We start from the raw sequence: 11,848 nt of genomic DNA, 5'->3' as shown, positions 1-11,848 counted from the left end.
TCATCGACATGATCAAAGGTCCTACGTATTGACCATTGAATTCTAGAACCTTTGGAGGCTATCATATAGCAGTGTGCAGTAGTTTTTATGTCTTAGATAACGATGAATCCTAAGTCATTGTGTGCCTAAACAACTGGTAACTCAATTATATTCACCGTGAATGTATCTGTGCCTTGGCGAGCAATATGCATCACAATGCAATTTTAGGCATTTATCGGCAACTGCTAAATTTCAGACCAGTCAGATAATTTCTCCGGGTCATTTTGATACCCTAAACTATCACCACCTTTTATTGCTCTCCATATCTTAACATCGTCAGCGTGTAGCAAGACCGATGACGATAGAAGACTACGAATGTTATGTACATACAGGAAAAACAAGACTTATCTCAAAACTGTACCCTGGAGCACTCTACTAAGCACAGTTCCCAGCTAGATAACTTTGAGTTCACCTGTACTCTTTTTTGACGCCCAACTAGGAAGTTCTTTATCCACACAAATGAATCGCTTCTAATTCAGATATCATCTAACTCAGGTAACAGCTAGATGTGAAGATACCTGTCAGAAGCCTTACTAAGGTCACTTTAGGCTACACCTATAAATAAATTTTGATCTTTAAGAGTGCAATAACTTTCACGGGCTACTAATAAGTTAGTGAAACATAACTAACTTGTTCTAAATCCAAGCTCCTTCTCAGGAAGAACATGGTTTTTATCTAGATATAAAAAAAACTTACGGATAGTCTCTTTTTTATTTTAACAACCACGCTGGTTAAGATTACTGGTCGATATTTCACAAGTTTGTGCCTCGTACCTGTTATCAAAACAGTACTTACTATGGCGTTCTACAAGTCTTTTGTCCATTGAAGCTGGGTTATAGATAGATTTAAACATATGCTTAAGGGATTTGCGATAAGATTTGCTAATTCCTTTAGTAACCTAGGATGCATTTCATTTTGAGATGATGGAGAAGATTTTTAGCTCAGGTGGATGATTTTGGTGGAGTTTTGTTCTCTGAGCTGGATGATTTGGTCGTGTTTCATGGAGAAAATATAGTTGTTCTCGAGTGGAAGCCTGCCTTTTGGCGAAATTCTCCCATTTTCGAACAACGACCAAACCATCCAGCTCAGAGAACAAAACTCCACCAAAATGCATTTCATTGGGTCCAATGGATTAGCCTATATCAAGCTAATTTAGCAGACCAAAAACATAGAGTCTTTTAACGGTCATAGTGTTCAGAGTGTGTGTGTGTGGGTTTGTATGAGCTAAAGGGGAGGGCATATCTACAGTATATAGATTGCCGTTTCAATAGGAGACTCTGGTTATGTCAAGTAATCTACTGAGGACGCTGAATGTACAATATATTGTATATTTGCTTTCCAGGTGTTCAGTCTGGCATAGGCTGACACATTCTTATTAGTGACAGTTGCATGACAATCAAAGACTAGAACTGAATTGTCACTTTTACTTAAGGGTGGCATGTAATACAGGTTTTTAACGTCATCCTCATGGTGGGTCAATATGAGATCTAGTAATGATGATTCATAGTCCAGGTCATACCTAGTTGCTTCTTTCACATGCTGCACTAAGGCACACATGAAATCTAGTTTCTGTTCGAAAGAATTTTCCGACAATTCAAATTATACGTAAATTATTCCCGTTCTCTACTGTCTAGTATATTATTCTTATTTTTACAATATTTTATCACAAACATCTATTATTGATTAAATTTCACCGGAATTAGTCTTCACTTCTGTTAACTAACTGAAATAAAGAAGGATAAACAGTTTTTATTTTTGCTAAAATTTCACTTTTGACATCTTATTGATAATAGTAATAATAATAAAGATATTACCATAGTCTATTTAAAAGACTTATGTTCACTGCAGTCCTAGTTATTAAACATATATTTAAAAAACAATATTACGTTGGTCATGTGTAATAGCTATTAAGTTCTCTTATATTTATCAAATCTGTCATACTAGACAAAGTTATCAGCGTTGCCTATTGATTGTTTCAATAATATTTCAAGAACTAATCATAATAACGAGAGACATTTATAAACTGTAGTTGAATCATCATCATCAGATAAATGAAAATTAAAAGGTCAACTAGACAGGTTGAAGGTAAGCCATAACAAGGAAAAAAGTACCATGTGCTCACTAGTGACTAGCTTCGTGAGAAAATTCTCGGAGTTCTGGTGAGAAGCCGTGACCAGTGGAGCTAATCCGTGTTGGGTAGAAACAGGTGTCTACCTCAGTACAATGGAAGACGGTCGCGCAACTTTGTGGATTGGTTGAGGTTAGACATTAACACCATTGGATGCCGGCTCAGTTGCCCAGTAGGTTAGGCGTTCGCGCACGAGACTGAAGGCCCTAGGTTCGACTCACACGAGGGGGATCGTGGATGAGCACTTCTGAGGAGTCCCACAATAGGACGAAACGGCAGTCCAGTGCTTCCAGGTTTTCAATGATGGTCTAACATCAATCGGTTTATGATCTCAATCAAAAAAAATTAAGTACACAAATACAAATGTGATTACCACTCTGGATAATAAATAATCAGATAAATGTTCTTATATTGATCGAGGATTTATCTTTCACTTCCCGAGTGTTATTATCTACCAAGCTGAACTCCAGATAACCAGCTCCAGTACAACGATTAATATTTCAAGTCATTTAGGATGTCAAATAAACTCTATACATATGTAGAGTGGCTTCAGAAAGCTTTGAACTAGATTAATTTTTATCACACACCAGTGGCAAGCTTTACCACTGTGTATCACTTAATCTATTATATATATGTAGTGATAATCTTATATCTTTATTCTTTAAACACTCTTATTAACTGCATAGAGGCGGGAGATGAGGTTGGTAAGTAAGGATTTGAGATAAATTTTAGGGGAAACTTCTGTTACCAGGAAATAAGCTTGAAATTCAGAAAAATGACATTTAAATACGAATGTGATAACATTATTCGCAATTTAAAAAAAATTGGGACATTTACTTGATCACCTATTTGACATTTAGGTATATTCATTGAAAAAGTGTAAAATATAAATTGGTTAAACTAATACCTGTTTGAGAAAATAATATCCAAACGAACAATCTACTTACACAGCAGATAGTAACAACCAAAGGACTTTTAACTTGATTCTTTGTTTAATTGTGATATAGCGAAAAATTCTTACAGTGTATCCAAGATCATTTTCCTAAACCACCCATTTTTAAAGGTCCAACTCTTCCGGTTCTCATTCTATCATAACATTTTTCGCTGAGAGATTTCGAGCTTGATGAAACCAGTAACTTTTGCAGGAATTTAGTAACCTCATTCAGATAATAAGTGATTACTCTTGTCACTAATAAGACAGGGAGAATTGAGAAAACAGTCCCATTTCCCATAGACATTTAAATTTTTTACTTCTTTTCACTGATATACACTTTCGGTTTAATTCCAACTAGCTATTTTGTGGCATACAAGAGGCACATCACCTGATTCCTCATATACATTATATTGATAAATTTGATCGAAATAATCATTCTAAACTGTAGTCAATATAAAATACATTTATTTTCCTGAAGCGTATAAAAAATAAATGCAAACATTGGGTATAAGTAACATTAATCATTCACTGTATTCTATGATATATAATCCAGACAATATGAAATATCTGATTTAGCTTAGTTATTACTGATTTTTTTTATTGACAAGGAAGTTGATCGAATAATTCTGGAACTAGTCGTATGATAAAAAATTTAAAGTCACATCAATCATTATTCGAAGCGATTTCCTGATAATAAATTCACAAGAATTTCATTAGTAAAATGTATATGCAACCATGAGCAATACGCAAAATATTATGTAAATTACATTTAATTCCTTGGTGTTATAAAACATTGAAATTTTCACAGAAATTAGTGTTTGAATCAGACTACCTTGAAATGTACTTTTGCAAACTCATCTGGGTGAGAAATGAAACTTGTGAAGACAAACAGATGTAAATGACTAGTATGGTTGTATGTGATAGCAGTAGTTGATCTGAGCTTTGTTGAATAGGTGTCAAAGTGACTATTACTGCTTTTTGTTGAAGCGCACGAAGATATTATCGTTTTAAGTCTTAAACTACAAAATACAGCATTATGAAAAATGTATATAAACAGATAAAACAACGTAGAATGAATACCAATAATGCAATTTAGATAGGGAATAATGAATTGAAACCAAATATTCTCTCTATTTCTGTACGATAGAAATTATCAATAAGTATATTAAATCTCGAACAAGTACCGCTAGAATTAAAGTCGGAATTTCAGTGAGACTCAAGTGAATCAAATTCGAAAGATACGATCGGTAATAATTTATGTTGTAAGTGGTTAATTAACATAGTACTGACAAACGTTCTTACAATAAACAACATATCACATGTAAATTTTATTCTGGCATAAATATAAACTTTCTTGAATATTTGAGCTACTTATTTTCTCATTTCATCTAAATATTTCAACAAGCTATCTTTTGTGTTTGTTTTATCACCAGGTTTGCACATAAATTTCACAACTTATTAAGGCGAGAATGCAAAATGTTTACAAAGTATCACAATACAAGGTACAATAAAGTACAGTCAGAGACAATGCGGTGGCTTGAAACATACATCGAAGAAAATGAACGTTAATCAGATTTCCATTCTAGAACTGCAAACTTTCAACACCCGATCAGCAATTGTCAATAAGGACTATGTTCGATTACTACTAAGCCCACGTATATATTGCAGTTGCCGAGTAATCACAACTCAAGAATCCAGGTTCAGTGATTAACATGACGACTGTTTACTACCACTACATAGTTTCGATATTTATCGTCAGGATCCATCAAGCAATAAGAAAAAGTATGATGGCGGTGTAGCTTCATTTGTTAATGTGAATTGATATCAATCTAATTTTTGATAGTCCAAGCTTTCTAACGACTTTATAGACTGTTTTAATTTAAGGTCCAGTTTAAAAAACTTGAACAAATACAACTATGTTTATGCTACCAACATCTACATGATTCCCGACTGCACATCATTTGAACTATGTTTTTTATTGATGGGTTTACCGCGTTTGCTGTTACTGTCTTGAACGGTTCACTTTCAATTAAGTGGCATTTTAAATTCAAGCGATTTTCGCTTTCTTTCATTGCTAGGTTAGTTGATTTTCCTACTTGTTTGGATAGTCATCTAGACTTGAGCTATTATTATTATTCATGATAATAATAATAATAATAATAATAATATCGCAACATTTAAGCTCTATTCTAATTCAAATATCGACTAAAATTTGACTACAGACTAACAGAATCACTGATAAATAGAAACACCCTTAAATTAACATAATTTATTTTACAGAATTTGGTTCTAATGTTTATTTACTCACTTGATTTTGCAACCGTACATACTTACTGAACTTGGACTATACTTCATAACTGTATTTAAATTTTGAAATGTCTCATAATCGGTAGCTAACCCAAAGTAATTGGTGTAAGTGAAGACAGGTTTCATTATTATCTACGAAAAAATTACAACCAGGAATCATTTCAAGGTTTAGAGGTAAACTTACACAGAACTTATAACTATTCAAAATAGGTATTTCTACCAATGTTTGACATCATAATTTTCAATTAATTGAGTATTAGTTAGATGGTTGATGATACAGTAATGACAATATTTGCGATACTATTTAAACTTTCTACCCATTGAGACATTACATAAATATCATTATTCAATTTAAATTTTTTTAAGCAACTGTGGCAGTTCAGTTTTAAGAATTTTATTTTATCAGGGACTATAAGCGAAATTTGATGATTTATTCGTCGGTTGTGAAATAACAACCTTCATTTCATGTTCAGTATTAGGAATATTATTCCATATCCATTATATTACTGGAAAAATGATGATATCTAAATGTTGCTAAAATCCACCGCGATAGAAATACTTAGCGTTTCAAAGTACCACAGTATTTTCTAAGAAGAAATGGTCGTCGAATGCTCCCAAGTTTTCCATAGTGGTCTAGCTTTAATTGACTTATGAACTCAACTATTAAATTACCACAATCTCAACAAAAACTTCATTCTGATAATAATTTATTCAATCCACCTACCAAATAAATATTTCGATTTGTGCGGATTTTGTGGTATTTTGTGATCATTGGTAATTATTAGAACTCTACATAATACGCTGCCTAGAAAGTTGTTGAAATGACTTCAGAAACAATTAAATCTTTTTCATCAACAATCCTGCTTAGTAAACTTTATGGTAAATACGTAGCAATTTTATGGAAAATTAATCACATATGTTTTAACTTTCTAGTGTTAGGGAACCATATGATAAGACCTACCATCCACTTCAAAGAACGAAACTAACATCTCAAAATCGTATGATTGTGATACGCTTCCTGTTGTTTGAAAATAGGAGTTTAACCAACAGACGCGTTCAGCTCTAGAGCAGCTCTACTTTCTCCATGGATGTCTCCATCAACATGTTTCGTCAGGAAATTTTAGACACAGACCACTAATCAACTGTCGAAATGAAGGTTGTCACTATAAACCATGGACCAGAATAACGATTTATATAATTTCCTTATAAATGAAATTTTATGTATGTAGTGGCCGGTGTTATGTCGAGCCACATAGCTTATTATAACTTCTGGACAAACTAACTTATCCATTCTCCTCAAGCTACATTTTTACTCCGTCAATTATAGGCTTATCACCCTTGACTATTTTTATGCAGGTGTATTTGTGTGTGCATTTCTTATCTTACTCATCACATGTCTGTAACTTACCTTTGTCTGACTATGAATATCGATTAACGCTTGGTTAAATTGAGTTCGTTCACTCTCCATCTCCATTGCGCATCATTTTGTTTTACTTCACTTTACGATCAACGATTGTGCAATATATACATAATCAAAACTTCATTCTCGTATTTGTCTTATTTAATTCCGTTATTCACCAACGCGATTTAAGTTAATGATTATATACGAGGATTTGGGACATGTATATTTCAATAACAAGCACCATACGACTAAATTGAAGTCAGATTTAGGGCCATTAAATGTACGAGAGTTTTCTAAACAAGTTTATTATTATTATTATTAATGGCTTTATTCAATATTATCTTTTTGGTACAATATAGAATTCTCAGCACATAACATAAGGCTATGTAAGGTAATCTCATCGGACAAATACTTTTATCAAATAACAAATAAAATTGAAAACATGAGTAGGGGCAGAATCAGAAGTAAACGTATCATATTCATAATTCCTTGTCATGGAGTTTAGTGACACAATCATGAGACTCATATCTAAGCTTTTAGTCTCATTTCAATGTTATATAAATATTAGAATGATGAATCTTCAATTCTTATACGCCCTCTCTCCATCCAATATTTGGATGTATTTAAAAACATGTTTATAAATAAGGAAAACTCTTTGCGTTCATATGATCTATTTCCATTAGTTAATGAAACTCAACTTTTATGTAGGAAACCAGTTTCAACTTGTTTTTATAGCAGAATTTCGAAATATTCGGATATTTTCATACTTGACTTTTGATTGATAAATATGGTTCTAATTGTTATTCATAATATTTTCTTATAATAAAGTGTTAGCTAATAATGTACAGTATAATTATACGTTTTTTTATTATACAACTAATACTGTGTAATTTTGGGAAAGTTTACAAACTATTTTAATTGAGATAGCATTCTTTAAACAGATATGAATTTTAATAGTTGAGATCATGAGTCAGTTGAAGTTGGACCATCATCGAAAACCTGTAAGCATTGGACGGCCATGTCGTCCTATTGTGGGACTCCTCAGCAGTGGGCATCCACGATCCCCAGTGGAGTTCAACCAGGTCTGTTGTGAGATAGATAGATATTTACACCGTTTGATGCCAACTCAGTAGTTAAGCGTTCGTGCGCGAGACTGATAGGTCCTGGGTTCGAATCTCGCGTGGCGGGGTCGTTGATACTGAGGAGTCTAACAATAGGACAAAACGGTCGTCCAGTGCTTTCGAGTTTTCTACAGTGGTCTAGCCTCAATTGACTCACGATCTCAACTATTAAAACTAGTATAATATCCACAAAATCCCTTCAGATATGAATTCATTCCTATTATTTAGCTTTATTTTTTAAAAAAACCTTTATTTTATATCAGATTTACTCACTAACCATTATGGAGGAATCAATAACGTGAAATTCTATACTTTTTCATCTTTTCAATGACATTTAATATGTTTCCAGACATGAAGCTATAATTTAATTATATCACTTGTTTCAGAGTTAAACGTTTTGTTTAAACTTAATATATTCATTAATATATTCTTTAAATATCTAGAAAATGAGATACTGATTAATATGGTATATACAGAAAACACTTTACTAACTGTTAAGTAATATAATTGTGATCACGATTTAGAATAAGCGAACAATATTGTTTTCGATTAGATCCTCATCAGGCTTCACTCTAATGCACAGTAACATTTATATGCATATACAAAGTCATTAAACTAATCAAGGTAGTTTATGTGTCAATATTGTTCGCTTATCTATGATGTTCTAAATTTTGATTACATCAAATAGCTAGGTGAATAAGACAACTTGATATTTAAAATAACCCATAGTGTCAGTGAATATGAAAAAAAGAATTCGGCGAAAAAAATTTCCTTTTTGATGAACTCATTTATTTAAGCTGTACATTCGTATTTATAGTTATATGGAAATTATATGTCTATAGAAGGATAGAAAAGATCGCATGATATGCATCATCTTCATATCTTTCAATTAGACTATTATCTGACTCATAAAGTATTTTCTTACTTACCCCTTGATTAGTACGCAACTTCATTTGATATTTAGTCTCGAATCACTTTACGACACAATCTTATCTATCCTTCTATAGACATACATTTTCCATATACCTATATATATATGAACTTGATATATATTGTTATCGAAATAAAATTATAATTTTCAATGATTGAGATTATGAGTCGATTGAAGCTAGACCACCATGGAAAACCTGGAAGCACTGGATAACCATTCCGTCTTATTGTAGGACTCTTCAGCAGTGAGCATCCATGATACCATCTCGTGATTTCAACCATTGAAATTACTATAATATCCACAAAACCCTTTCTAATATAAAAAAATTATTTTTATGCAATAAGCATATCATCTTCAAAGTTTCCGTTGATTTTTTGTATATCACGCTTCACCATACCCATAATCACCATTATTTATTGATTATAATATATTTAATTGAAAAAAGATACAACCAACAAAAATAAAAAAAAGGTATTAAGAAAAACATAGAATGTTCTAAATACAATAAAATTTATGTTTTCAAATAAATGTATCAAATTTCATTGCAATGAACTCATTTTAGTACCATTGCATAATGATTACAAAAGATGTTGTTCCTTTTTTTTGGTGTTTTTTGTGAAAAGATCTTTTTTGTATGTGTTACATTTTCAATTTTACATTGAACACTTTAATCAAAATTGAACAATAGAATAATTGATCATTTAATTTCATACTTTACATTGAAATATATATGCACAATTGAAATGTATCGAACAGAATAAGAACCCAATCAGATTAGATTTAAGAAAACTAATTTGTTGGACATTATATTACAATTGTATTGTCCCATTATTAAAATCATATGAATATACAAATGAACACTAAACACATATACCAACGTATATAATTTCAATTCATTATGTAATTTTAATTATATATATAGATAGATAGGATCAAACCAAATTTTGAATTGTTCAAATTGTACATTTAAAAACAACAATAACAATTCTATATTCATTGGATATTATATCATCATTAGACTATTCAATAATAATATGTCAGATAATCGTAGTAAAAGTCTTAGTTTACCACATATTTGTAACTATGATGGATTAAGTACCTATTCATTAAATCAATTAAAATTGGATAAAAAAACAAAACAATCGGTTTATTATATTTGTCATATATGTATATTAAAAAGTAAACAAATGAATATAAATGATGAATTGACTAAAGATAAAGCAGAATATTTAATTGAAAATAATTTAAATAAACGTTTAGCTCATTGTAATTTATATTGTTTACAAGATCAAATACGTTTTGAAAAATCAAAACAATGCAGTTCAAATCCACCAAGAAAATTTATATTATATAAACATATTAAATGTATATATATCTCTGAAAGTAAACCATATACATTTATATTATGTATAGAATATGATAAAGCTAAATGTAAAATTTATGAAGTCTATAAATGTAAATTATCACAAGATGTTAAAATGCTTTATATCTTATTACAGAAAGCATTAAATGATAAAGAATTTTTATTAAGAGATGAATTAAAATGTCCAAAAGTATCTATTGGATTACAATGTTGTTTAAATTACGATAGAACTATGAATACTACTAGTAATATCAATCCTTCTACATATGAAAGTAATATTCATTATAATAATGAAAAATATATGAGTAATATTAAAAGGCAATCATTATTACCAATGAATAGATCATTATCTAGAACTAAATTTACTGGTGTCACTACAAATATTTATGAAGAACATTCTAATGAATTGATTCAAAAACAAGCTATCACTTCAAATTCACCATCTAGATATTCTGATATTTCAATGGAATTATTACAAAAGTTGAATAGTGCCTATAATCCAGATGGTGAATATAGTACTAATAATAGTAATAAAACCTGGCATAAATCGTTGATATTATTACAGACGGATTATATAAGAGGTCCTCGAATCAATGACATTGGTCCTATTTATATGTTTGTAGCAAGACAACTGAAATAATCTCTGATAATTGAACTATTAACTAAACTGAACAGAATATATATTCACTAAGCATGATTCTTTATTCAATTTTTGTCTTTTTAAACTCTTCTGAATAAATTTCAGTAGGTTATGGTTTAATTTTACACAACTAATCTTGTAATACATTCCTAGCTGAATAATCAATTTGTTTTTTGTTGTTGTATTTTACACCAATATTTCATAGCTACATATATTTATCACTGTTTCTTACCAACATTATTACGTAACCTAATTGTTTTTGTGTTTTTTTTGGTTTTCTAATATTAGCCATTCATTTATTTCTACATTTTGAAACATCTCAAATATGTAGCCAATTCAATGAATGATGTTTAGTAATTTAAACACTTTATCACTATTGTATCGGGTAATTATATAGATTAGTCAATTATTCAAGTCATTCATTTTAATTAAGTTTCATCTAATATAAATCTATTTGTCAATAAGTTTGATCAATTTTGGAGTTGGAAAAGGATCCGTTATTTTTTTGGTTTTGTTTTTAAATAGTAAAATGTATTTTCTTTTCCCATAGTTTTCTTTTTGATTTACCACATTTTATTAAATAGACTTATTGGTAAGAGTTAATAAATGAAATTATAATCATCTCCATGATACTTAAATTATTTTTGTTCAATTTTTATGTGAGATTTTTGGTACTGAATGCTGATAAATCTTTAAATAGTAGAGAAATACTAGATTAGTAGTGATTAAATGTTTTCTGCTTGATGATAGATTCTAACGATTCTGGTGAGTTTTCATGAATAGTGAAGATAAGTGATGTCTAGAATGAAAAATATATCATTAGTGAAATGAGACTACTCATTGGCTATATCATAAACGTACTGAATTTGAACAATAGTTACAATGAAATTGTGAATGAGCATTTCACATGTTACATGTTGCTCAAAACAGGTAATTTACTAGTACAACTGTTTATATATTGCGAAATTTCCGCTTCACTTTTT

At 30.6% G+C, this 11,848-nt stretch overlaps 1 protein-coding gene across 1 annotated transcript; it reads left to right on the top strand.

Moving 5' to 3' along the window:
- Positions 1-9,274: 9,274 nt before the first annotated feature.
- Positions 9,275-10,865, top strand: MS3_00004292 (uncharacterized protein; the record flags this gene model as incomplete). The annotated part of the gene is made up of 1 exon (XM_012938590.2): positions 9,275-10,865. The coding sequence occupies exon 1, from the start codon at positions 9,897-9,899 to the stop codon at positions 10,863-10,865; it is 969 nt and encodes a 322-aa protein (XP_012794044.1). The 5' UTR covers positions 9,275-9,896.
- Between the last annotated feature and the right edge of the window lie 983 nt (positions 10,866-11,848).

Source organism: Schistosoma haematobium, chromosome ZW (assembly GCF_000699445.3).
Source record: "Schistosoma haematobium chromosome ZW, whole genome shotgun sequence".
NCBI lineage: Eukaryota > Metazoa > Platyhelminthes > Trematoda > Strigeidida > Schistosomatidae > Schistosoma > Schistosoma haematobium.
This window is presented reverse-complemented; position numbering and strand designations above follow the sequence as displayed.